Below are 27,009 nucleotides of genomic sequence, written 5' to 3' on the forward strand. Positions count from 1 at the left end.
AATACCCTGCCACTGTTTAAGGGGAAGGTCCTCACCTCTCCGCTCCACCCCCCAGAAGCATCGCTATAAAGCCCCATACAATCTGAAAGTCAGTTCAGCTGACGGCTTAGCATTCCTTCACTGGGGACGGGCTGGCAGCCACATAGGATGCAGAAAGTTGACAATGGGCAGTTCCCCCTCACAGTGTTCCCAGGTTTCACTGAGTCCAGTAGAATGAACAGGTCTTTCTTTACTGGTGATGTTTGCATACAGGTATGAATAGAGGCACGTCTTCCCAGGACATCCCTGTCCTGTGCCCACTGGGTAGGCAAGTCAGGTTTGGAGTCACAGTCTGCTTGTGTATAGGGCTCCTGGCAATGCATGGAGAGACAGTGGTGGGAGGGAGGGGCTGTGGGGTTGGAAATAGCTGGTCCCTAGCACAGAGAAAGAATCCCAGTTCTGTCTGGCTAGCTCACTTCACACCCAACACCACAGAGGGAGTGGGTCTTGGTAAGACTGGGTGCTGACCTCTAAGATTATCCAACCTCCCAACCCACCTGTCACCACACCCTCTCCACAGCGTCTTGATCACTGTTATAAAAGCTTTTGAGCCTAGCCTCTGAGCCTCAGTTTCTTCTTCTGAGAAATGAGGCGTTTTCGTGTTGCCTGGAATACATAATCAAACCCGACTCCCACCCTGCACACACGAGAGAGAGAGAGAGAGAGAGAGAGAGAGAGAGAGAGAGAGAGAGAGAGAGAGAGAGAGAGAGAGAGAGAGAACTGTGCACGCAGCCACGCCTCCGCACAAGCCACGCCCCTCACCTGCTGACCTCGCCCGCCACGTTGTCATGGCGACGTGCGTACACAGGCCGGGCAGGCGCGCGGGGCGCGGGCCAAGCTGGAGACTCGGCAGAGGGCGGCGGGCCGCTTCTCCCTGGGTCTGGCAAGCAGCTCCCAGTCCGCGGGGCTGTCGGAGGAGAACAGAGCCCCAGCTTCCTCTTCCTGCCAGGTGAGTGAGGTTCCAGGATGACTGGCAGAAAGCGGTGGCGATGAGAGGAGGCGTGTCCCCGCCCGGAGTTCTCCAATACAGGCTCCTGTTCCAGGGCAGCTGTTCAGACGCCAACCCATCCTTCTTACAGTGCAGTCACACCCTGTCCCCAGAGGCATCCCAATGGAGACCTTAGGCCCCAGGATGTCCACCTGGTGCAGCTGGGATTAGGAGGGGACTCTCTTCCTTAGGAGGACATCTGCCAGGGGGCAGAGAGATCCCCTTGCCTGACTTCATATGCCCAGCTATAACTCGAAGGAAAATGTATATCTGTTGAGAAGTCGTCAACAGAATCTATCTTCCAAAGCCTGCCTCTAACCCATCTCTAACCCATGTATGATGGAAGCTGTTTGGCTCGAAGCATGCTATCAAGACAGAACCAACCCACAGTTTAACACCCTCAAATGACTACAGTATTTTCAGGCAGATGGGAGACTATACAGGGCTAGACTAAGGTGGAGAAACACTACCTACCCAAGGCAGAGAGAGAAATTTTGGAGGCTGAGCTTCCAAAATTCTGTCTAGGATTGATCCCGGAGGGGGAGGGAAGGAAAGGTCACATCTTCCCTGGCCAGAGCTGAGCTGCGTTTCAGTATTTACAGAGCACTTCTGTCTGCTTGGCACGGCAGCTCTGGGCACGGGAGATGAAATAGTGGCCAGAACTGTCAGGATGGCAGAAGGCCCTCAGATTTCACCCTAAAGCGAGAAGCTAAGCTAACGAGGGAGGGAATGCAGGCAGAAGACCCCCTCCCCCTGCCTTGGCTGTCCTGCATCCACCCTGGTGGTCATGTGGGTGGGTGTCTAGTACATGCCTATGAACACAGTTCCCAGAAGATGAAGGCAGAAGAGTCAGGCGTTCAAGGTGGTCCCTGAATGCCTGTCCCTGATTAGGCTCAGTACAGGGTGGTGGTGGAGGGCAGAGACCCTGGGTGTCCTCACATCACAGCTGGAGGGGGGGTTGTTTCTATCCCCAGTCTCTGTAACTCTACTTTCCAGAAGTTTCTCAGAAGAAATGAAAAATGAGGACTGTTGTCCTTAGACTTGATATTGACACATCTCCTAGGCACCTGGATGTAGCTCCGTTAGGATTCAAACAGAAAGACACATTATCATCAACGTTTAGGAATGTCGGACATCACTGAAGTGCTTGCTGATTTTTTTTAACTGTGCAGAACTTATTTTGGAGTGGGATGTAAGACAGAAGTATGAATGGATGGGTACGGGGGACGGAAAACAGGGCATTCTGGGCACAGTGGTACACACCTGTAATCCTAGCACCTGGGAGGAGACTAGAAAATGAGTTCATTCATTCTCAGCCATACAGTGAGTTTGAGGCCAGCCTGGGCTACCTTGAGAACATGTCTCAAAACCCCAAACCCAAGAATGATAATAAAAATAATAGCAAACTATTATACAATCCAGGTGTTGAGCTCAGAGGAATTCAATTTCTATCTCTCCTTTTTTTTTTTTTTTTTTTTTTTCTTTTAGTGTGTCTGGGGAGGTGCCTGCATGTACGTCTGTGCACTGACTGGGGAGGTGGCTGCATGTACACTTGTGCACTGTCTGGGGAGGTGCCTGCATGTACGTCTGTGCACTCTTCACACTCAGTACCCACAAAGGTCAGAAGAGGGGATCAGATCCTTGGGAATTTGGATGATGAATGACCGTGAGCCACCATGTGGATGCTGGGAATCAAACCTGAGTCCTTTACAAACCCGAGAAGCCAGTGCTTTTAGCCTCTGAGCCATCTTTCTGGCTCCTTTCACCTACCCTCAAACTCACAATCCTCCTGTCTCAGCTTCCCTAGTGATGTGTTAGTGACATGCAGCACCACACCTGGCTCACTGTCCACTTTAAAGACCTCTGTCCATTTGACATCTCCATCATGAGGTGATGGAGGGAGTTGGGGCAGAGTCCTGATCACATAGACTCCTTCATCTTCCTACTTTGCCTTTAGAAGTCAGTCCCTGGGCCAGTGAGATGGCTCAGCATGTAAACATACTTGACAGACAAGCCTGAGGAGCTGTGTTTGATCCCCATCACCACCCACAGCTGAACAGGAAACAGATGGCTGCAAGTTGTCCTATGATCTCCATATGCTTACTGAGGTGTACAAGTACCACACACACACACACACACACACACAGAGAGAGAGAGAGAGAGAGAGAGAGAGAGAGAGAGAGAGAGAGAGAGAGAGAGTTTTAAAATAAAAATCGAAATCACTCCCTTTGTGGAAATTGATCCACAAAGAAGGAATCGGTTAAAGCCCGTTTTTTCGGTGGCTGACTCTTGGTGTTTTTAACTCACTGGGAGCTTGTGAGTCTCTGAACTGAAGTTTGAGAGGCCCAACTTAGCATCAGTAATAGCAGAGTTTGCTGTTGCCAGGCAACCTGGGAGAGAGTAACTCATCCACAGTGTCTGAACTAGTAAGCACTGCGTCATATAACCAAACGAAATGAACAGTGGCTGACGGAGGGGACAGCTGTCATCGGTGGCATTCAGGCTGTGGCTGGGGTAGTTAGAGCTCTGTTTTGTTTCTCTGGTTAAGAAATCCCCCATCAGGGATCTGGAGAGAACCAGGGGTTACAGGTTCTTCCTGCTCTTGCAGAGGGCCCAGGCTCAGATCCCAGCACCCACAAGGCAGCTCACAACCACTTGTAACTCCAGTCCCAGAGGATCTGGTGCCCTCTTCTGACCTCTGCATGTTCCTGCATGCTCCTGGTGCATATACATACCCTCAAGCACACACGTGTTCACATAAGATAAATAAATACATTTTAAAAAAAAAAAAAAAAAGAAAGAGATGCCTTGGGTTTGATTATCACATTTCAATACTTCCCTGTTAGTGATCTCTGTTAGGAGACATGGCCTTCAAAAGATGGAGCTGGCTCACCACCTGGCCACTCCCTGTCTCCCTCTCCCATGGGACTCTGTGACACTAGGAATATTCATCCACACAGACTTCCAATGTGTTCCTCTAACCAAACCCCTTCTGGACCCTCCTATAGGGAAACCAGAAAGGATGAAAGCATACCTGAAGAGTGCCGATGGCTTTTTTATGCTGAATAAAAGCACCACAATCGGAAAGCATGAAGATTCAGACCTCGTCTTACAGGTAAGATATACGGTGCGTGCCTGTCCCACGTGCCCCGGCTCCCCTCAGTGTGGAGAGGACTCAGGTCTCCCTAAGCCCAAATGCCACATGTGGCAAGCACCCACCTCAATCCTTGTATGGTCAAGATCCATGCAGGAATCTTCCTGGTGGCAGAGAGGAACTGGCGTTTGTTATCTGAAGCTGATGGGCCTTCTGTCAGTTACTCAATCCATATCCTCACATGTCCCAAGCTGTCCCCTGTCCAGAAGCAGCTTTCTGGGGGAGCTTGGAAGGTGTGCACAGGACAAGAACATTGAAGTGCCCTTCCCCAACCTGTGCCCAGGGAAATGTCTCTTTTTCCAATGCCCCTCCAAGGCTTTCCCTTTCCATAGCTTGGCTCTGAGGGGCCTCCGGAGCCCAGGAAGCTCTGAGGTGAAGCCTTGGGCTTAACCATCGTCTCCTTTAATTGAGTTTTATTTTCTGATGAGCTGTGGTTTGGTCCAAAGCCTCAATTCACTGACAGCAGAGGAAGTGGAAGAAAGAGATGAATAATGAAAACAGAGACTCGGAGGCTCTTTAAATATTCAAACGGACTAAAATATTTTAGAGAGACATGGGATGGAGCCTCCCAGAGCAGAGGAGCAGGCATTCCCGAGACCTTCACCACATGCCTTTAATAAGCTTTATGTTGAAACAGGTGAAGATTCACAGAAGGTTCCAAAGATAGTAGAGGGAGACTGAGTGCGGCCCCTCACACTGTTTCCTCAATGTTGATGCTAGTGTGACTTATATCAGTGTCAAAGCAGTGCAGAGCTCGGGCCACCGTGCTGTCCATGTGTGTGTAGGCAGGGGTTGTCTGTGGAGGGTAGGAGCCCGTGATTTTATTATGAGTGCAGAGTCATATGCAGAAGCCAAGATGCACCAGCACCTCACCACTGGAGACGTAGATACGACTTCCTAGTTACAGCAGCCCCTCCCACCACCACCCTGAAGCCCTGAAACCAGTACTGTCTCCTCCACGTCGATAATTCTGTTGTTTGAGGAAGGCTACATCAGTAAAATCATAGCGTGTGTGATTCAGGGTTTGATTTGAGTTGGTTTCCTTTTCCTTCAGGCCTAGAGATGTGCTCAGGTTGCTAGCTTGTTTCTTCTTTTTTTGTTGAGTAGCATTCCATGGTTCGGACATACTGCTGTTTGCTTAGCCGTTCATATACTGGACATGGTGATTATCTCTAGTTTGGGGTCGTCATCAATAGCTGCTCATTTTAGTTTTCTGTCTGTAGCTCTGATAAACACTACAACCAAAAGCACCTCGAGGAGGAAAGGGTTAATCTGGCTCACACTTCCACAGCCCAGTCCATCACTGAAGGAGGTCAGGCCAGGAACTCAAGCAGGGCAGGAACCTGGGGGCAGAACCTGAAGCAGAGGCCACTTATTTACTGCTTACTGCTTACTGGATTGCTCGGTTTGCTTTCTTAAACACTTCCAGGACCTCCTTTGCCCAGGGTCAGCAACATCCACAGTGGCCCGGGCCCTCCACGTCAATCATTAATCAAGAGAATGCCCCCCAGGCTTGTGCAAAGGCCAATCTGATGCTGAGGCATTTTCTTAATTGAGGTCTCTTCTCCGAGATGATTCTAGACTGCACCGAGTTTACAAAGCATCCACCCAGCACGGCACTGTGCACTGTATACGGTTTTTGAGTAGGCGTGAAAGCCTAGGAATGTGACAGTAGTGCCACATGGAATGTCTGTTTGGTACCTAGGGAAACTGTCAAACTTGTCCAGTGGCTTTCATCTCCATCAGCAGTGTAGGAGACGGTCTGACACGCCTCACCAGCGGCGAATGCCGTCCGCAGATGTTCCGTTTTAGGTACTGAGGGTGACAAAGGCCGCATAAACCTATAAACCTCCATATTTGCCTCATTTCTGATTCTAGAGAGAGGGCATTCAGCATCCTGCCGTTATATAACAGGTTAGTTAGCATTTCTGGAAAGTTCGCCTAATCTTAAAACAAATTTAACCAATTTAACAACAGCTCGCCGTATCTCCCGTGTTACTTCTCTCACGGCTGAGACCAAATAGCCAACAGAAACAACAGAGAACCTTGTCTGAGCACACAGCATCCAGGAGGGTTCACTCCATGGGAACTTGGCCCCGGTGTGTGGTCAGAGCATCTCGGTGGCAGGGATGTGTGGTAGAGGACCGGCAGACCTCAGAACAGATAGGTAACAACAGGAATGTATAAGACACCAGGGCAGACACAACTCAAGCACATGACCCAGTGACCCAATTCCTCCTTTTAGGTCTCACCCCACACACACTTCCCACCACCACCCCAATCATTCCATCGTACTTGATTGCAGTCCTCGGCATCTCCATGGAAACCACCATCCCAGACACTCCAGAGGTGTGCTTCACCAAGGCCCAGGGCCAGCGCTCTGGATGTAGTCAAGTGGACCATCAAAATCAGCTGTCACATCCCCCTTCCACATGGTCTCCTACACGACAGTCTCCGTGCAAGAGCACAGAAAGCCTGTTCAGTGCCCACAGTGGAAAAACCAAGAGAAAGAATCAGTATTTCCTTGTAGCATACTGAAGAACTTTAAGCCAGGCTTGGTGGTGGCACACACTTTTAATCCTAGCACTTTCGATGCAGAGACAGGTAGATCTCTGATTTGAAGGCCAGACTGGTCTGCAGAGGAAGTTCCAGGACAGCCAGGGCTACACAGAGAAACCCCATCTCAAAAAAAAAAAAAAAAAAAAAAAAACGAGAGGAGGGTGAGGGGGAGAGGGAGGAGGTAAGGTGTGAAAATCAGAGGACAGCTTTGTGGAGTTGGTGGGATGGGGTCCGTCCTTGCACCTTTACATGGGTGGCAGAAATTGGACGCATCTGTGCAGTCTGGCATCACAAGCGCTTTTACCTGCTGGGCCCCAGGTATTTTTCTTTTTGAACCAACTCAGAGACTAGAGAATCATAAAGATTTGAAAAGGCACAGGCTTTGAGAACAGAGATCTGGGCCTGAACCTCTGTGGGCCGTTTCCTGACTGCGTGGCTGTATGCGTGCCTGTATTCCTATCTGTAAGCTGTGTACTTTTCTGGGTTCGTGTGTTGACTGAATGAGAAAAGGCAACCAGGCGCCTGGCACACAATGCTAAGTAAATAGCACCGCGATCATTATGATGATCTCATAAAATGAGGCCGAGAGAAATTCTCAGGGGTCAGGGGTACGAGGGGGGCACCTATGGAGCCCAGAAGCTGCTTGGAAAAGGCGGTTAATGAGAAGAGTTACTGCACAGGCAGAAACTGAGTGGTGGTTGATATAAAAATAATTGGTCAGAGTGTCCTTGGCCTCGCTCAAGTGGAAGTCACCAGAGTGGAGAGAAGGCGCAGCAGTTAAGAGAGCCGGCTGCTAATAGAGAACCCAACACCCACAGGAGGCTCAGAGCCCCCGTAACTCCAGCTCCAGAGGATCCGACACCTAGGAAGAACAATGAGTAATGTACGCATGTGCACAGACCCACGTACACGAAGAAGAAGGAGAAGGGGAAGAGGAAGAAGAGGAAGAGGAAGAACAATGAGAACAAGAGAACAAGAAGAACAAGAAGCAGCAGCAGCTGTAGAGAGAGAGCTTAGAGTTTAAGGGCACTAGCTGATTTCTCAGAGGACCCAGGTTCGGTTCTGAGCACCCACGTGAGACTCACAAACACCTGTACCTCCAGTTCCAGAGGGATCTGACAACTTTTTCTGGCCTCCAAGGGTACTTCCTTAACCCCTATCCCTACACACACACACACACACACAAACATATGCATACACATACACTCACAACACACACATGCACACATATAAAAATAAAAATTTTAAAAGTCATGCCACTGGATAAAGTTCAGAAACTTAAGGAAAGAGAGTGAGGGGGAAAAAAGAAAACACAAACAAACCAAAACCAAAAAAAAAAAAAAAAAAAGGCTTTGAAATCACACAGCGGCTACACTTAGCAAACACACGAGGTTTGTACAGGCCAGAGTGGCTCAGTGATAAAGCTTTTGTCATCACAGGTCCACTTCACAGATGGTTACCTGGCCTGACTGACAGGTGCTAATGGTCGCAGGGCGGCACATGGCCAGATCACAGCTCTAAAGGAAAGGCCAGAATAGGTCAAGGAGCACTACCCACGGGAGCAAGGGGATTTCATGTGCGAAGGCTCTGGGGTGCTGGGAGCCATGGTGAGCCCAAAGTACTGACAGAAGAGCAGTGGCCTCATAAATAAAACGGGGAAGGTGGTTGAGAGGCAGGTGGGACTTCTCATGTGACTATGAGGGTTCTGGTCTAGCCTGGGATAGCAAGGGGAGAAAGAAACAGCAGGACTTTCAGCAAAAGGGCCACTCTGCCTGCGGTGCCGACTCAGCAATCCTCTCCCAACTTAACCCAGCTCAGCTCAGTGCTAGACCCTCCTGAAGCATATTGTACAATTTCATATTGGAGGTGGCTACTGACTGACACTCTTTCTCTCTATTTCTCTCTGTATGTCTCTCTGTTTCTCTGTGTCTGTCTGTCTGTCTGTCTGTCTGTCTGTCTGTCTGTTATCTCTTTCTGTCTCTCTGTCTCTGTGTGTGTCTTTCTATCTCTCTGTCTCTCTGTCTCTGTTTCTCTCTCTCTCCCCCTCTGTCTCTCTCTCTCTCTCTCTCTCTCTCTCTCTCTCTCTCTCTCTCTGTGTGTGTGTGTGTGTGTGTGTGTGTGTGTGTGTGTGTGTGTGTGTGCGCGTGCACCTGCAGAGGCCAGGTGAGGGCTCTGGATCCCTCGGAGCTCAGCTAATGAAGTTCAGAGCTCTTCAAAAGAGCAGCAAACACCCTAACCACTGAGCCATCTCTTCAGTCCCAACTTTAATTTTAGAGACACCTTCTCATTGAACCTGGAGCTCAAAGACTGGGTTCCTTGAATCCACCTGTCTTCACCCTCCCACAGCCCCCAGGGCTAGGGTTACACTAGCCCCTGCTACGTCCGGCATTTACAGTGGGGATCAAAAGTCAGGTCCTCCTGCTTGCTTGTGAGTATGGTACAAACTGGGCCATCTCCCCAACCCTTCTTTCTTTATCAGATGAACGTGCTCACTCAAGCAATCCCCCTGCCTCTGTGTCTCTCTGTCTCTCTGTCTCTCTGCCTCTCTCTCTCTCTCTCTTTCACACACACACACACACACACACACACACACACACACACACACTAAATAGTTTACATGGCAGGTGCACATCACTGTGCCTGGTGATTGTTACTTAAACTTTGCTGAGAAAGGACTTCACTTTTTTTTGAATGAAGAAATGTCCCCATCCAGTGGCCTGTGGGCTTTTCACAGGCTTCCGATTATGCTGGTTAAAAATAAAAGCAGGCTCCACCGCTCACCACATCCCAGCTAGCCTCTTCCGTTCTGGGGAACATTCTCTCTTCCTACTCCCTGATTTCTGTGATGACTAATCTCATTGCCAACTTGACAGGTTTTAGAATCCCGCAGGTGGCATACCTTTTGAAGGTGTGTCTATGAGGCTGCTTCCATAGAGGGATAACTGAGGGGATCCCTGGCCAACCAGCCTAGCATACTGGAACGTCCCTGACCAATAAGAGACCCTGTGCCATAAAATAAGGTGGACAGCACCTAAGGAGAGACTCCTGAGATAGGCACGCGCGCGCGCACACACACACACACACACACACACGCACATGAATGCACACACCTGAACACACATACACGCACACTGCCACATATGAAAACACACACACACAATGCCTATGGCATACAAACCACCTTTATTTTTACCCTCCCTTGTGTGTGTAAACAGGTCTTAAAAGGTTAAAACCACACAGCCAGACGGGAGGGGCAAAGCAGTTTCATACATGAGACTCTGACTCCAAGCTTTTCCACATGGTGTTGGGAACACCTAAAAAAATCCTGTGAGCTCACAGAGACAATAGGGCAGCCGTCTAAAGCTGCTCAATGAGCGTTCCCAGTAAGCCAGGGAAGTGCTTCTTCCTTTGAGACAACATGTTGGGCTGGCGCCACCTGTTGGGTATCCAGTGTAACAACATGCTTTCCTACAAGTGTCTTGAGGCTGTACTGGGGATACCCATTAGGTCCTATCTGGGGTAAGGACAGGTCCTCAGAGTATATGAAACCTGGTTGCTTCTTTAAACAGAAGCCTGTCAGCGTGGGGCTAGAAGGGACATCCAACTGTCAAGGCAGCTAGTGCAAGAGTCTGGATCCAATGCTTGGCAAAACAATAACCAGAGAGCCTTGGTAAAGTGGCCAAGCAAGGCTAAGCAAGCAGTCAGTTCAGGACTTATCTGGAAGATGGAGCCTTCTCCCAGAGGGCTTTGCAGCTGAGCTATCTCTGTTGCTCTGAGAGAGAACCTTGAGCAAGCAGAATGAACAACGGGAAACGGGTTGATTGGTTTCTGGTGGTCAAGTAGGTGAACACGGCTGTGCCCCAGTGGGGTTCAGCGTGCAGGCAAGTTGTAGAGTCCCCTCCTGTCACCATTTCTGAGCATGTGCAGTGGGTAACCATTGCAGTGGTTGTTTCATGAGACTGCATTGCTGGGAAGTGGTAGGCCCGCCTCTGACAGCTAAGTCAGAATAGAACATTTCAAGTGTTAACTTTCTGCTCCAAACAACACATCCATCATCTCACAGCTATCTGCTCAGAAATCTGGGTGGATCCAGTCTCTACTCTGGGTCACTCAAAGCCAAGATCAAAATGTTGGTCTACCTGGAAGCCCCTCCGACATCTTGGGGAGGGTGTCCCTCCTTGCCCATTCCAGCTTTTGGAAGAATTCGATTCCTTGCTGTAGCCAAGATGAGACCGTTTTTCCCTGCTTGCTGTCAGTTCAGAGCATCCTCAGGTTCTGGAAGCTGCCCACATTCCATGGCTTCTGGCACCTTCATCTTTAAAACCAGCAACAGTGTCTGGGTGCCTGTGGATTCCCCTTCAGACTCCTCTCTAGATCCAGCTACTGAAAGGCCAGTCTGGTTTTAGGGTGTGTGTGTGTGTGTGTGTGTGCGTGTGTGTGTGTGTGTTGACTGTATACGTGTGTGCTTACAAGTTTGTATGCATGTGGGAGTTTGTGTGCACATGATGTATGTGGAGATCAGGTGACAACTTCCTGTGTTAATTTTCAGGTACCACCTCCCCACAGCACACGAGTGCATACACACACACACACACACACACACACACACACACACATTTCTTTTAACTGTCTCTCAGTGACCCAAAGCTCACCAAGTAGGCTAGGCTGGCCGGCCAGTGAGCCTCAGGGATCCAAGGCTGGGATGTGCCACCACACCTGGCTTTTAACATGAGGATAAACTCAGGCCTCCATGCTTACAAGGCAAGCAAGCAGTTTACCGATAGAGACACCTCCTCAGTCTTTGAAAGTCCTCTTCCCCCCTACCCTCCACCCCCCACCCCTGAAGCCTCTGATTCAGGTAGTCCCAGTTGGATAAACCAGGACGGCCCACAGATTAACAGTCTCCATCATATGTGCATGGTATCATTTGGCAGACAGCAGTGGTAGCAACAGATCTGTGGGTCCCCTCTACTCTGAAAACGTCAGTCTGTCCAGAAACTTGTTCTGGCTGATCTTGGTTGTCAACTTCACGTACCTGAGCTTCACAGAGGGAAGCTCAACTGAAGAACTCCTCCATCAGATTGGCCCATGGGCATGTCTGTGGGGTATTTTCCTGATTGCTGACTTATGTGTGAAGGCCTAGCCCTCTCTGGGTGGTATCATCCCTTAGAAGGTAGGCCTGGGCTATAAAAAAAAAAAAAAAAATGATAGCTGAATGTAAGCCTGGGAGCAAGCCAGTAAGCAGCACTCCTCCATGGCTTCTGCTTCAGTCCCTGCCCCCAGGTTCCTGCCCTGACTTCTGTCGGTGACCAACTGTAACTGTAAGAGGTATAAACCTTTCTTCCCCCAAGATGTTTTTAAAACGGTCAGTGTTTATCTCGGCAACAGAGACAAAAACTAGGCTAGGACCTGAGCTTAGATTCTCATTGCCCATAGGAAAAGCCAGGTGCAGCAGCACATACACACACACACACACACACACACACACACACACACGTGCGCGCGCACACACACACACACACACACACACACACGTGCGCGCACACACACACACACACACACGTGCGCGCGCGCACACACACACACACACACACACACACACGCACACACACACACACACGTGCGCGCGCACACACACACATCATTAAGGCAGGACTTGGGACGTGCAGACGGGAGGAGCCAGGCTGTCCAAAGAAAAGACTCAGTAAGGTCTGGTCTCAAAAGTTAAGGCAAAGAAAGAATAATGACCTTATCTGTTGTGTGGCACTGTTCCTGGGGAGACTTGAATGTCTACTCATCCCAGACAGAGAACAGAGACAGACCAAACTACAGCACCACCAAACTCCAACGTGGTGAACTTATGAGTTTTATTGGGGTTACCTACAGGAATATAGGTGAGGGGCCACTTACAAGAGCCTACCCCAATATGAGTGACAGCTCACAAAGCTGGGAACCTGGAGCTCACTGTACATTCTGCAGGCAGCTCAAGAGATTGGAGTTGTCCTTTCCAGGTATCTGCTTCTTCCAGGCAGCTCAACTTGTCTGAGTGTCAGTCCCTGCAAGCCTTACTGCTTATATAAGCTTGGGGAGGGAATGAGGGCGGGGACCTAGTATATCTGATCAGTTCCAGGAACTTCCTGAACAAGGCCTTTGAGTTGTTTACTTCTTGAGTTTAAAAAGCCCAGCAGGATGGACGGTTTCCTCTCCCTTAGAACATTCTGTTGTTTTTATCTTCCTTTTAACATCTGGTGTCTTAAGTATCTTCCCTCCAAGATGGACAGTTGTATCTTGGTGTAAACTTAAGCACACTACCTAGTGTTGGTCTCTGGCCTCCACACATGCGTGTGCACACACGCAGATGCACACGCACACAAATGAGGACTGTTGAGGACCAAGCAAGGAGGCTCAGTGTCGTCCTCTTCTGGAAACCCGTGAGCAGCAAGTATCAGGGTATCAGGGATGTTGCTGTTATCATTTTTCTGACCATCACTTCCCCCATCTCAGTCCACAGACATTGACAACCACCATGCGCTCATCGAATTCAACGAGACGGATGGCACCTTCGTCCTCCAGGACTTTAACTCCCGAAACGGCACATTTGTCAACGAGTGCCACATTCAGAATGTGGCTGTGAAGCTGATCCCTGGGGACATTCTGCGGTTCGGGTCTATGGGGCTGACCTACGAGCTTGTCATTGAGAACCCATCCCCGGTGAGCCCAGCCTCTGCGTGGTGTGGGGGTGGGACTATGCTGGCTTGTGCGTGCAGTCCGGTTCTCAGATAACAGCCACCGGAAGTATTGCGCAATCCCACACTGCCCACACATGGCACAGCAACAAGACTCCACCCAATCCCAGTTCTGGTGCCCCCTAGGGGGATTGGGGAGGGAGGCGTGTCAGCGCCCCCTGATGGGCACTTCCTGAATTACATGCAACTGCCTCAAAGTGACCAGTTCAGTGGTTTCAGAGAGGCTGGAAGCAGCCGGATGGCGCCTCCCTTACGGGCTGCTCAGCTCTGCTGCTTCTCTCTGGTTGCACATGGGTCCTCTGTAGGATAGAGTCTTCTCCATGGTACCTGACATCAACAGTAAATATCTATAAACCATGAACGTCCATGGCCAAGTAGGTGACGGACACATGCCAGTTGTTATTTTGGCCCAGATCAGAAATAGGTCTGAGGTCACAGTCTAAATTATAATCTCGATTTAAGTTAAAGAGAACTGAAAACTCAGGATGCCTCAGGCTTAAGGAAGCCATGGTTATCAGGCTTGGAGGCATCTTCATCCACGGAACTAGCCCCCTGGTCCAGTACTGCTGTTTAAAAATTACACTTGATCAAAGTGAAACGGTTCTACAATGAACTACTTGGTTTTTAAGGGCGGGGTTGGTGGTTTTGAGGTGTGTGTACCCCTGAGAAAATATGGCCACAGCTACAACAGGGAGCGAACGTCACTATCCCCGACCCCCGCCACCCCTGACCGCCTCCTGAGTGTGGAGGTCATTTGCTTGCCAGCTGCCGTCAGGAGCGTCACCCAAGGGTGAGTCACTCAGCATGAACTTCACCTGTCTATTGCATGGTAAATCAAGTGAATTCTCAGTAAATTTAAGTAAGTCCTGAAGAGTCCTGGAGCCTTTACAAAGTGCTTTTGAAACCCACCCTCCATAAGAAGCCTGTGGTGGTACCAACTCCTTTGATCACCTGCTTCTTTTCTATCTTTCTCTCTTTCTTTCTTTCTTTCTTTCTTTTTCTTTCTTCCTTCCTTCCTTCCTTTCCTCCTTCCTTCCTTCCTTTTTTGTTTTTAAACTATGGCAAAAATACACTTGTCATGGAACTTAGCATCTTCCCCACATCCATGGAGATAAGTTTGTTTGCTTTAAGTTCGTTCTTTCCTTTATGCAGCCATTCATAGAACCAGCTTATGAAAGTTAAACCTCCAGCCCCTCAAATACTAACCCCACCACCCCTCACCTCCACCCCTGTCCTCACCCCCACCTCACCCCTCACCTTCCAACTCACAACTCACCCTACACCCCCACCCCATCCCACCCCTCACCCCTCACCTTTCATCTCCCATCCCTCCCCTGCCCCCCAGTAGCTCAGACCACCATTATGCCTTCTGAGTCTGTAAAAGCAGCTGCCTGGTGTGTATCAGTTACTTGTACCAAAAGCCATGACACAAGCCACTCAAGGGAGGAAGGATGGTTTTGCCTCACAGGCCGAGGGTAGCACAGCCCATTATGGTGACAGGAGTGTGAGTAGCTGGTCACATGACACCCACGGTCAGGAAGCGGAGAGCCATGAGTGCCCTGCTCTGCTCACTCTCTCCTTTTCATGAAGACTTCGAAGCCTGTGGGATGGTACCCACACCAGGTACATTCAGGCTGCGTCTCCCCTGTGGGATGGTACCCACACCAGGTACATTCAGGCTGTGGTCTCCCCTGTGGGATGGTACCCACACCAGGTACATTCAGGCTGTGTCTCCCCTGTGGGATGGTACCCACATCAGGTACATTCAGGCTATGTTACACTCCCCACCTCAGGTAACACTCTAGATAGCCCGTCACCGGCTTGCCTAGAGATGCATCTCCTAGGTTCCCTTCCACAGGATGTGTGATGGGCCGGCCGGGTGGGCTCAGCTGCTTTCCCGTGAACTCACTTTCTGTTGGTCTCATGACCTGGACCTCTGTGCTACAAAAACAAACAAAATGGCAGAGGGATAGAGAGAGAGCATCTCATGAATCTCGTCCAACGTTTGGGGGACATTTTCCTCTGTCTTGCATTTGATGCGTAAGCTGGCCTTGAACTCACTATGTAGTCAAGGATGTCTTTAAACTCCTCATCTTTCTTCCTCCTCCTCAAAAGTGCTGGGATCAGAGGAGTGCGCCACGGCAAGTGGGTTCTGTAGTGCTGAGGATGGAACCCAGGGCATAACCCATGCCAGAGAAGCATGCCACTAACGGAGCCCCATCCCCAGTCCTTCAGGGCTTGTGTTTCCAACTTCTGCCCAGCAGATCCACGAGAGTCATGGGCTCCTCTTCTCCTTTTGAGATCCTGTAAATGTATGAGGATAACCCACAAGGATTCAGTTTTCTCTGCTTTCTATCTTCTTAAAGATTCTCTCTGTCTCTCTCTGTCTCTCTGTCTCTGTGTGCGTGTGTGCGCACCATGGCACATGTGTAGAGGACAGAGGACAACCTCAGGCGTTGTTCCTCATCTTCCTCGTGTTTGAGACAGGTTGCCTTAGTTGTCACTGTGTATAGCAGACCAGCTGACCCATGAGCTTTGGAGAAATCTCCTATCTCCATGCCCCGTCTCACTTTACAAGTGCTGGGATTACAGAGGTACACTTACCACGTCAAGCTTCACATGGGTTCTGGGGACACGAACTTGGGTCCTTACGCTTGCATGTGTCAAGCTGGTTACCTAGCAAGCCACGTCCCCAGCCCCCAGGTTTCCTCTCATTAGTGGCCAGATCTCCTGGGCTCTAATCTAGGAGGACTTTACCAGAACCGAGTATGTGCTGGTGACGTGAAAGCTCAAGTCACATCCCTCACCACATCCCCCCAGCCTGCTGCTCCCTGTGCTGACAGGGCTGACACAGCCTGCCATGGAAAGGAGAGCCTTAGGTGGAAGAAAACACACTTAGGTCACAGGCTTCCTTTTCCACCTCAGCTTCTGCCCCGAGCACAGCTGCGCTTCCTGGCAAGCCTGGTCGCTCCCTCTCTCTTCCGGGGTTGATAATGACAGTGACGCCTGGTAGACAGTGCTAAGGAGTCAGGGAGGGCACCAGGCACTCCAGGGACATCTACTTCAGTTCCTCGAAATGCAGGTAGTCACCATTCATAGTGGAGGCCCAGAGAGCACACACTCATCTCCTGTCAAGTGGGAAGAGGCAGAGAACCAAGTGGAGCTAGATTTGCTTAAGATAAATCCTGTCCCCTTACCCAGAGGGGACAGGTGATCCTGTCCCCTTACCCAGAGGGGACAGGTGATCCTGTCCCCTTACCCAGAGGGGACAGGTGATCCTGTCCCCTTACCCAGAGGGGACAGGTGAGCAGGTGAGCAAGCTCTAGTCCCTGAGTGTGGGACATGCTCCCCCCCCCACACACACACATAACATTGCTGAGATTCAGACTAGTGAACTCGGGGGAGGCTACTTTACAACCTTGCAAGCCTCAATGCTAGACCAGCGTGGCTGACACACGACTGAGCAGAGAGAACAGTTACTGTGACCCCAGCAAGCCCTTTCCTCACTGGCTGAGTGACCAGGAGGGTACAATCCTACACGTGACCTGAACCCTGTCTTTTCCTTTCCTGCTTACATTTGTCTCTATTTCATTTGTTTAAAAGATTTTTATCTTATTTTCATTTGTGTGTGTGCACATGTTTTACAGCCTGTTTATTTTAAAGCTTATCAAGCACAATTTTGATATCAATAATATATAATATAAAATACTATATATTATATATACTTATATATAACATATTATATATAATATATTATATAGTATATTGTATATGCATTATTATATACTATATTATATATGGTATATAGAATAATATATAATATATAATGATATAATCATCTTGATAACATTATACTCTCATTTTGTTGCTGTTTTGTTTTTGTTTTGTTTTGTGACAGGGTCTCTCTATGTAGCTCTGGCTAACCTGAACTTACTATGTAGACCAGGCTGGCCTGGATCTCAGAGATCCGCCTGCCTCGGCTTCCCTAGTGCTGGGATTAAAGACGTGCGCCACCATGCCCAGCCCTTCCTCTGTTTTGAGTTCATGTTGACAGGCACTTGGACTAGCAGAGTCTGGGTGAGGGCCCAGTGTTTTCTGTTTGTCTGTATTTGGACCTAAGCTGGCTCAAGGCACTTTTAAAAATGAACTATTATTTTATTTCTTGCACTAAGCAAAGCGGAGTCCAGTATCTGTGCTTGTAAATGAAGTTTTATAGGGACACAGCCTTGCCTGTTCATGTGGGTGCTGCCTTCGTACCTTCCTGATCCACTGGCAAAGTCAGAAATCCTTACCACCAGCCCTGCTATGAGTTCACCAACCTTCCCTGGGAACACTGCAGCGCTCGCTCTTGCTTTACTCAACCCCGCAAAGAAGAATTTTAAAACAGAGGCAGAGAGAGAAGGGACTGAGCCCTCCCCTGTTTGCCTAGGGCTGTGCCAGTTAATAGTTTACTCAGCTAACTGAGACGTAAGGGGAAAAAAATTAGACTTTAAACAGTCCGCTGTCTCTTTAAAACAGCACCGGTGGAGATGCACATGCAAATATGTACATTTGCATACAAGGCAACATAACCACTTCCAGGTAACCAGTAAAATGTGCTAGGTCATTAATATACAACTGTTCACAAGTGTTCCGAAAGGAACCTGGGCCTTTGTCTTTGAGAACTTTAGAATGTTTCAGAAACGTAACTTTTGAAGGTGGGAGCTGAGTGGGTTTGTTTGTGCTCTGAAGCAGGCTGTAACTCAGTGGTTCTCAACTGCAGGTTGCAACCCTAAAAGACCATCCGAAAAACACCAATATCTACATTACAGATCACAACAGTAACAAAGTTACAGTTACAAAGTAGTAACTAAAATAACTGTATTGCCAGGCAGTGGTGGCGCACGCCTTTAATCCCAGTACTTGGGAGGCAGAGGCAGGCAGATTTCTGAGTTCGAGGCCAGCCTGGTCTACAGAGTGAGTTCAGAACAGCCAAGGCTATACAGAGAAACCCTGTCTCGAAAAACCAAAAATAATAATAATAATAATAATAATAATAATAATAATAATAATAATAAATAACTGTATGGTTGACAGCACCGCAGCATGAGGAACTGTGTTAAAGCAGTGACAGGAAGGCTGAGAGCCACTGCTGCAGCTGGAACCCGGGTTTGTGGCTGTAGCTGAATGGCTTTTTATTTACTGCCCCTTTCTCTAAGTTGTCCCTCGCTGTCTTACTCTAAATCTCTCCCTCCCTGGGCCACTGTTCTACTTTTAAGTTTCCTGTGCAATAAGCCTGTGGGAACCTATAGAGCACCTTGCCTGTGGGCACAAGGTGTGTGGGCACACAGTGGCACTTGCTTAAAGTCTCAGGGAGCTGATTGTCCAGGAAATTTTACTGTTGTCAGGTGTCAGAAACCCAGATCAAACTGAGCAAAAACCCCAACAAAACCATGTAACTGGAAAGCATTTGCTTCAGGTCTGGCTTGATCCAGGTGTTCCAAGGATGCTCAGGAATCCATGTCTTCTGGCTTCCTTAGGTCACTGTCTCAGCAGATTCTGTACCCTGCAAACTGGGAGCAAGGTCTTGCCAGCAGCCCCAGCACCAATTTTTGTTGTTTTGTTTTCCCATTGATTTGGCTTAGGCGGTCATGTGACTATCTGGAACTTCTCACTGATACCAGAGGCTCTGATTGGCCACACCATTTCATAGGCATTTTCCTGGGTCTGAGGGGATCAGCTCTCTTGGATTATATGGATTCAGGACTGAACAGGATGACGGTCCCGTGGATAAAGTGCTGGCTGGCAAGCATGAATTTGGTCTTGGATTTCTCTAGATTTTTCATGTGAGTGTGCATATTTGTGGGCACATGGATGTGTTTAACAGTGTTCATGTGCATGTGTATGGTGGTTTGAATATACTTGCACCAGGGAGTGGCACTATTAGGAGGTGTGGCCTTGTTGGATTTGGTGTGTCCTTGTTGGAGGAAGTGTGTCACTGTGGGAGTGGGCTTTGAGACCTTCCTCCTAGCCACATGGGAGTCAGTCTTCTCCTAGCTGCCTTTGGAACAAGAGGTAGAACTCTCAGCTCCTCCTGCACGATGCCTGCCTGGATGCTGCCATGCTCCTGCCTTGATGATAATGGACTGAACCTCTGAACCTGTAAGCCGGCCCCAATTAAATCTCCTTTATAAGAGTTGCCGTAGTCATGGTGTCTGTTCACAGCAGTAAACCCTAAGAAAATGTGGAAGTCTAAAGTTTATGTCAGCTGGGCAGTGGTGGTGCATGCCTTTAATCCCAGCACTTGGGAGGCAGAGGCAGGCGGATTTCTGAGTTCGAGGCCAGTCTGGTCTACAGAGTGAGTTCCAGGACAGCTAGGGCTATACAGAGAAACCCTGTCTCGAAAAACCAAAATAATAATAATAATAATAATAATAATAATAATAATAATAATAATAAAATAAAGTTTATGTCAGAAATCATCCTCATTGGCACTTTGACCTTATTCATCAAGGCAGGATCTCTCAATCGAACCCAGAGCTAACAGATATGGATAGTCTCAGTAGCCAGCCTGCCCTGCCTTCTAAGGCTGGAGTTACAGGTGGGGCCACCATGGCCACCAAGCATTTACGTGGGTTCTGGGAATTCAAACTCCAGTCCTCACACCCTGTGTGGCACATGCTTTAGCTACTGAGCTGTCGCCTCCCCAGCTCTGAAGAAGTGAGTTTGGTCCCCAGCATTCACATAAAAGAGCTGCGTGGCAAGGCCAGCCAGGCTAGCCGAGCCACGAGCAGTCGATTCATCGAGAGACTGATTCAAACACTAAGGTGGCAGGTAATTGTAAAAGACAGCTGGTGTTGATCTCTGGCTTCCACGTGTATGTGAGCTCACAGACATACGTGCCCCCATACATACATACATCCATACACACATGAAAATTTGAAGAAATAAAAGAACAAATATGTGCGTATGTATTCATACAAACATTCTGAGTTGAGAGAGGGGAAAATGTCTCTTCCACAGAAAAGTTAAGGTGCATCCCAGCGCCACCCAGAAAATAGACTAAAGGATACACACAGATAGGTCACGGGGTCACAGAGACGGTGCCATAGCAGGAAGGGCTGCTACCGCCTGAGAAGAGCATCCCTGTCAGGATCCAGAGATTAAAATGGCTCAGTCTGCTTCTCCACTGGAAAAGTCTCCTCGGGGAGGACGCTGGAAGGAAGCGGGTGCCTGGTGAGAGGCACCGTCCGCCCAGGGATTTCTATCTTCACTGACTTTAAGTAATCTCCGCTCTTGAGAAGGCCACCCTGTCTGCGGCAGAGTGGAGTGACAGGAACTGAAGGGCTGGCGGGTTTGATCAGGACAAGCGTTGTCTTCCCCCAGCTGACTCCTGCCGTTTCCTCTGTGCTGAACTCACAGCTTCTAGAGGGACCTGCTGATGCATATGCGATCCACAGCAGGGGCCTTTTACGTCAAAGGAAAGTTCCAGAAACTGGAACGGGAGGGCCTGGGACAGCAGACAACCCCAGGCAGGGTGTGGTACTGCCTACAGCCCACATAGATGGCATCAGGGCTGGGGTTGGGGGATCAGAGGGAGGGTGCAGAACTCTGAGCATCCTCCATGGCTTCCTATCTCTACTTGTGGTCACATGCTTAACCCACCTTCCACCTGGAAGGAAAGGCTGCAACCTGAAGATTTACAAAGAGGAGAGAACAAGATAAGCCAGATGCAGGGGGACAAGGGACAAAACAAAACAAAAAAGGCTTTGGGAATAGGCAGATTCAAAGCTTAAGGACATCACTTGGCATCTCGAGGTCATACAAAATATAATCTTGGTCCCTCAGATTGAAAAAACCCCCACCACAATGTTACTTCGAGGGGTGGGGCTTAAATATTACCCCATTTGAAATTATGGACCCACCCCTGAAGGCTGTTTGCCCAGAGTCCAAACAGCGTCCTCTGCTGGCCTAGCTGTGGAACTGCGCTTTTGTGTCCCGCCTTCCTGGCAGCCAGTCTTGTCATTGCCAGGGAACACATGCTGGGGAGGAGGTGTTGGGGAGGAGGTTTTGGGGGACGTTGTACTCCACCCTCTGCCTCCCTGCATGTCTGTCCAGCTATCGTGTAGTGACAAGAGCAAAATCAGAGGAAGTAAGGCTTGGCAGTGGATCCAAGGAGCACCCTATTTGGTAGAATTTGTGCTCTGTTTGTTTTTTGTTTTGCTCTTGTAACTTACAGATCTAAAAATCAAACAAACAACCCAGGGCTGAAAGGGCTATCTCAGTTGATAAAGTATTTGTTTTGCAAACTTGCAGAACTGAATTTCATCCCTGTGTGGTGGCTCTTGCCTTTAATCCCAGCACTCAAGACGCTGCGCTAGGTAGCCTGTTAGTTCAAAACCAGCCTGATCTACGTAGGGAGTTCCAGGACAGCTAAGGCTACATTGAAAGTGGTGTGATCCCATAAAACAAAACAACAATAATGAAAATAACAACAAAAACAAAAAACTGAGTTTGATCCTCAGGACCCTCAGGGTGGCGCATTTGTAATCCCAGCCCTAAGGAGGTGAAGATGGAGACGGGTCAGTCTCTGGGGCTCACAAACCAGATGTCTAGCATCCTGTGCCAGATCCAGGGCCATGAGAGACTTTGTTTCGAGAGGGGGGGGAGACAGAGAGAGAGAGAGAGAGAGAGAGAGAGAGAGAGAGAGAGAGAAAGAGCAAGAGAAAGAAAGAAGAGAGAGGGAGAAAGAGAAAAGGGAGGGAAGAAGGGAGGAAGAAAGGGAGGGAAGGAAGGAGGGAGGTGAAACCTGAAGTTCTGCCACACAGACACAGACATACACACCCACATGCACATATACACATGAATTCACACACATATGAACACACACACACACGTATGAACACACTAGCCTTACTTTGACATAATTACAGAAAGGCTGTAATGGTAATAGTTCACTGACACCTTTTCCAGTTGCCCCATTGTCAACAAACATCACAAACAGAGAGGGGCTGTGCTCTGTTTTGTTACTATAATCGCACCCCAGGACCCATGTCCCAGCCAGGACCTATGCTGCATTTGCACCCCAGGACCCATGTCCCAGGCAGGACCTATACTGCATTTGCACCCCAGGACCCAAGTCCCAGCCAGGACCTATGCTGTGTTCAGCCCCTGCACTCCCACACTGTGTAAGGTTTTTTCTCCTTGATGGTCCTGAGGAGCCCTGGACAGACATCCTGGAGACTGTCCCTTAGTCTGAATACACCAGATGCCTCCTCTGATTAGACTGGGTCAAAGCTTTCAGAAGGCCCTGACCAACTAAGGTGACATAGACTTAGTGCCCCACCCTCTCAGGGGCACCCGATGTCCACGGACTCCCATGGATGTCACCTCCCTGGATGAGGGCAGTGCCTGCCGGCTTCTCTGTGACAGAATCACTGTTTCTGTTCTCTGGGAGCAAGTAGGAAGTCACTAGTTATAGCTCAGCCCCCACGGGGGAGCGTAGGCACAGGTATTCCATTACGGAGGTTTCTGCTTACCCTGAGGTCTTCTGCAAGGGGGATTCCTCCTCTCCCGCACTGTTTATTTTACTCAGTTGTATGTAGCAGGACAATCTTGGGTCTATTTATTTTACACATTGGAAAACATTGTCTGTTATTTATTTTTTATGGAGAGAGTGTGAGGCTTCAGAACATGTGTAGCTGTGTGCGGAAGCCAGAGGACAGCCTTTGTGTTAATACCATCTTCCTTACTTTGAGACACAGTCTCTCAGTGGCCTGGAGCTCACTGGCTGTGCAGTGAGTCCCAGGGGCCCTTCTGTCTCCACTTCCATGGCACATGTGGCTTTTTATGTGCGTGTTAGTATTGAACTCAGGTCTCTGCACGTACACAGCAAACATTTTACCAACTACACTATCTCCCCAGCCCCTCAGCCTGTCTTTTATTACGGTGCTCAAATTGGTCTAGCCTTGGCTACTGGGGACTTCTTTCAGGCTGGGTACTGGTCCCTGCAACACGCCCACACTGTTTTCTCAGTTGCTTTTGTTTTGTCTTGCAGTTTCCCTGTTTCCTGCTATTGCAAGATGCCCTGGGGCTCACTGTGTCTTTTCCTTGCCCCAGCCCCAGAATTAAATCCCTTCCTCCCCCCCCCTCCCCACCCCTCGCAAGTGCTGGTCGAGTCAGCAGACACCGTCAGTGAGTGTCTGTCTGGCACTACCAGTAACCTGTCAGTCAACATTTAATCAGTAGCTCTATAGAAAAAACTAAGCCTGTGTGGATAGCGTGTGGTTACGTAGAACATACGACGCGGCCCTTACAAACAGTAATCACGTGGACACTTGCTCTTGTGACTCCCAGACCACACTGAGTCTCAACAAATGTTGCCGTCGGGTTTTGTCTAAAACCTCAGATCCCTCCTGCAGCTCACAGTGACAACTCAGGAGTGAGTTACACAGGCTATTGGTGTGTGAAAGAAGACGTGATGGGGAGTGTACCTCACCTGTCCATCAACGACCCCAGCTCCTAACAGCCTTCGCGTCTGCTCGGCACAAAGTGCCGGCTGCGTTGTTAATGTTCTTTCCATCACTGACTTTGCAGGGGAGCAGGGGTGGCGTGAGTGGGTGTGGCATATGCACGTGTGTGCAAAAGCACACACCTGACCTGTAGAGGTCAGAGGCTGATGCTGGTGTCTTCCTCCACTATTCTCCCTGTTAGTCCGGTCGTTCCCTGAACCTGGAGTTCACTGTTTTCAACCTGACCAATCGCCCAGAAGGCTATAGGGGTCTCTATGGCCCAAACAGCAAGCTTCAATGAGAGACCCCGTCTCAAAAAATGATTAAGATGGAGACGCAGCTGAGGAAGACACCCCAATGTCAACCTCTGGCTAACATGCACATTCACACAGGCGAACACACACAAACACACAAATGCACATACAGACACACGCACATGCACATATATGTACACATACATGTCTCTCACTCACACATGCACATACATGTACACATACATGTCCAAGTGCATGTGCGCGCACACACACTTTTTTAAAAGAACAAAGGCTGTCATCCATCCCACAGCGTAGTCAAAGTTTGGTGTTCAGCTAAGTCTTTGAGATTCACAGTGTTTGGCTCTCTCTCTCTCTCTCTCTCTCTCTCTCTCTCTCTCTTTCTCTCTCTTTCTCTCTCCTTCTCACTCTGGCACTCTAACCTCTCTGAAGTTAGGGGGTGCGTAATCCTAAGGCCACTCAGCCGCATACCCCTCCTGAGGCACCAGCCAGGTCTCATCTAGATTACAAGTTGACTGAGGACAGACACGCTCTTACCAGTGTGCACATGGCTGTTTAGAACGTGTGTGTGTGAGGGGGTCCTTCCTGGGGTCTTACAACAGGGAACACAGCACACCCATTTGATTCTACCACAGACACCTGAGACAGTGCTTTAACTCTCGAGGACGAAGCCCTAAGAGAAATAAGCCAGTCATAAAATGGCCCAGATCGGGTCTGGAGTTAAGAATATGTGCTGCTCCCTCAGAGGACCCGAATTAAGTCCCCAGCACCCACATCAGTGTCCGCAACTGCTGCCCCTACTCCAGGAGCCCAGCGGCTCTAACTTCCATACACAGACATAGACACATCATCTTTTTTAAAGAAACATTGTTCCATTTAGCTCATATTTGAGTCAGGAAAGGGGTTCAGCTTGTATGGGGTCCGCAGAGCAGTCAAGTTCAAAGAGGAAGAAAAGAGAAGGGGGCAGGAAAGGGTGTGGGAAGAACTTGAGTTTTTAAGACACAGCCCAAAGCGGCTTGGGTGATGTACTGAACACCACTCATAAGCATACTTTAAAAATGCTTCCGAGAGGGTGAATTTGGGGTGTTCTTTGAGACACATAGCCCTCATGCTCTCCTGGCCTCAGCCTCACAAGCTCTGGGTTGCAAGTGTGCACCCCCACACTCACTATGTTCTCTGGGGTTTACAATTTACAATTTTTAAGAGTCCCAGAGTCACCTCTCTTCCCTTGACATCACTACATTCTCAAGTCTAGAGAGTCTAGGAGACCCTAGGGTCTAGCCTAGTCTGCTCAGTCCTGGTTGGAGCACACGTTCTTTGAACCAATCCTTGTAGTCAAATAAGGGGATGAGGGGATGTGACTGGCTAGTTACTTAGCCTATCCCACGAAACAGGGACAGGGAGATTGCCCAGAACCACCGTGACCCAGCAGCATAGAGTGTTCAGGGAGGTGGCCTTCCTCGTTGCTCAGAACTCTGGCAGTTGGTTCACTGAGATCCATTCTGCCTGCCTATTCAGCAAGCATTAATCCAGTTAGATAAGTCTAGAAAAAAGTAAGGCCAGTGGGCCCGGCCAGGAAGAGGACTGGGCTATGTTCCCTTCCTGTCAACAGATTCTAAGTGGGTCAGTGGGTCAGTGGGTCAGCATTCCCAGGTGACTGGGTTCCCCTGGATGGTTTTCTCCTCGATGGCTGAGTCTTCAGGGAAGCCCAGGATCCTTGATCTGTTTTAGACCGGGTCAGGCCCCTGTGCAGGGGGCAGCCTTCCTTTGATGGAGACGCTGCAGAACACATCCCAGCAAGCTCCAGTTTAGAACCTGCTGTCTGTTCTTCAGGGTCTAGTGTTCAAAAAGAGGAACTTGGAAATAGTGGGGCCACCAAGCTCCTAGTGCAGGTTGGCCCTTGTGAAGTATCCTGGGTATTCCCAGAGAGAGGAAACAGAGGCGGGGCACAGGCATATGGTGTGTCAGGGGCAGGAGCTGGGGGATAGACATAGAGAGAGAGGGAGAACACAGGAGAGGGGAGGAGAGGGGAGGGAGGAGGGGAGAGGAGGGGAGGTAAAAGACAGAATGGGAGGGAGGCAAAAGAGAGGGAAGCTGAGATCTGGAGCCTGGCCCTTTCCAGTGTGCCCTGAACCTGGGCGACTCGTGCAAGGGCTTCATGGGAATAGGTGAGCCCAGTGCAGCAGACAACAGCTCCGTTGCCGTCATCACTGAAGGACAAAGCACAGGGGAGACGCCTCATTACAAGTTCTGCGTCAGCTCCACACCACATTGCCTCTCCCGAGAGGACAGATGCTGACTTCCTCCTGGGGGAAGGCTCCTGCCAGCATCTCCACCGAAGCAGCCAGACACCTTCATGGGGTCTCAGATTCGAGGTGCCCGTTTAGCACCACATGTTCAGGAGGCTGAGGACGAAGGCAGGGACGTCCCACTCCTCCCCTGAGTTCTCAGCCTTGGGACGTGTAGACGGACCATAGTGTGTTGAGCTCTCTGTACGCTTGTATTTTCCTCCCAGAATAACAACTCCGAGTCTTAAATATATTTACAAATGCCTTGGCCAAATGCTTTGGATCGTTCTCTGACTAGCTCATAACTTAATCATCCCGTTATTCTATTCAAAGTTCGGCCGTGTGGCTGGTTACCTGGTCCTCAGTTACGTGCAACCATCTTCCTCTGTGTCTGGGACCAAATCCTCTTTATCCCGCCTGTTTCTCCCCCAGAGCCCTTTCTCTGACCTAGAATTTCCACCTCCTTATTTCCT

General features: G+C 49.4%; 1 protein-coding gene across 12 annotated transcripts in view; it reads left to right on the forward strand.

Moving 5' to 3' along the window:
- Positions 1-830: 830 nt before the first annotated feature.
- Fhad1 (forkhead associated phosphopeptide binding domain 1) overlaps positions 831-27,009 on the forward strand; it is a 121,472-nt gene continuing 95,293 nt past the window's right edge. For 11 of the 12 annotated variants that reach the window (XR_013110340.1, XM_076933801.1, XM_076933802.1 and 8 more), the window contains exons 1-3: positions 841-988; positions 4,036-4,142; positions 13,245-13,451. Coding sequence is in view for 11 of the 12 variants with exons in the window: in XM_076933801.1 (XP_076789916.1) it covers positions 4,050-4,142; positions 13,245-13,451 (300 nt within the window). In the remaining variant the exon portion in view is untranslated. Of the gene's footprint in view, positions 989-4,035; positions 4,143-13,244; positions 13,452-27,009 lie in introns of all 12 variants that reach the window. The other variant, XM_034503046.2, reaches the window with a different exon arrangement.

This window comes from Arvicanthis niloticus, chromosome 5, assembly GCF_011762505.2.
Source record: "Arvicanthis niloticus isolate mArvNil1 chromosome 5, mArvNil1.pat.X, whole genome shotgun sequence".
NCBI lineage: Eukaryota > Metazoa > Chordata > Mammalia > Rodentia > Muridae > Arvicanthis > Arvicanthis niloticus.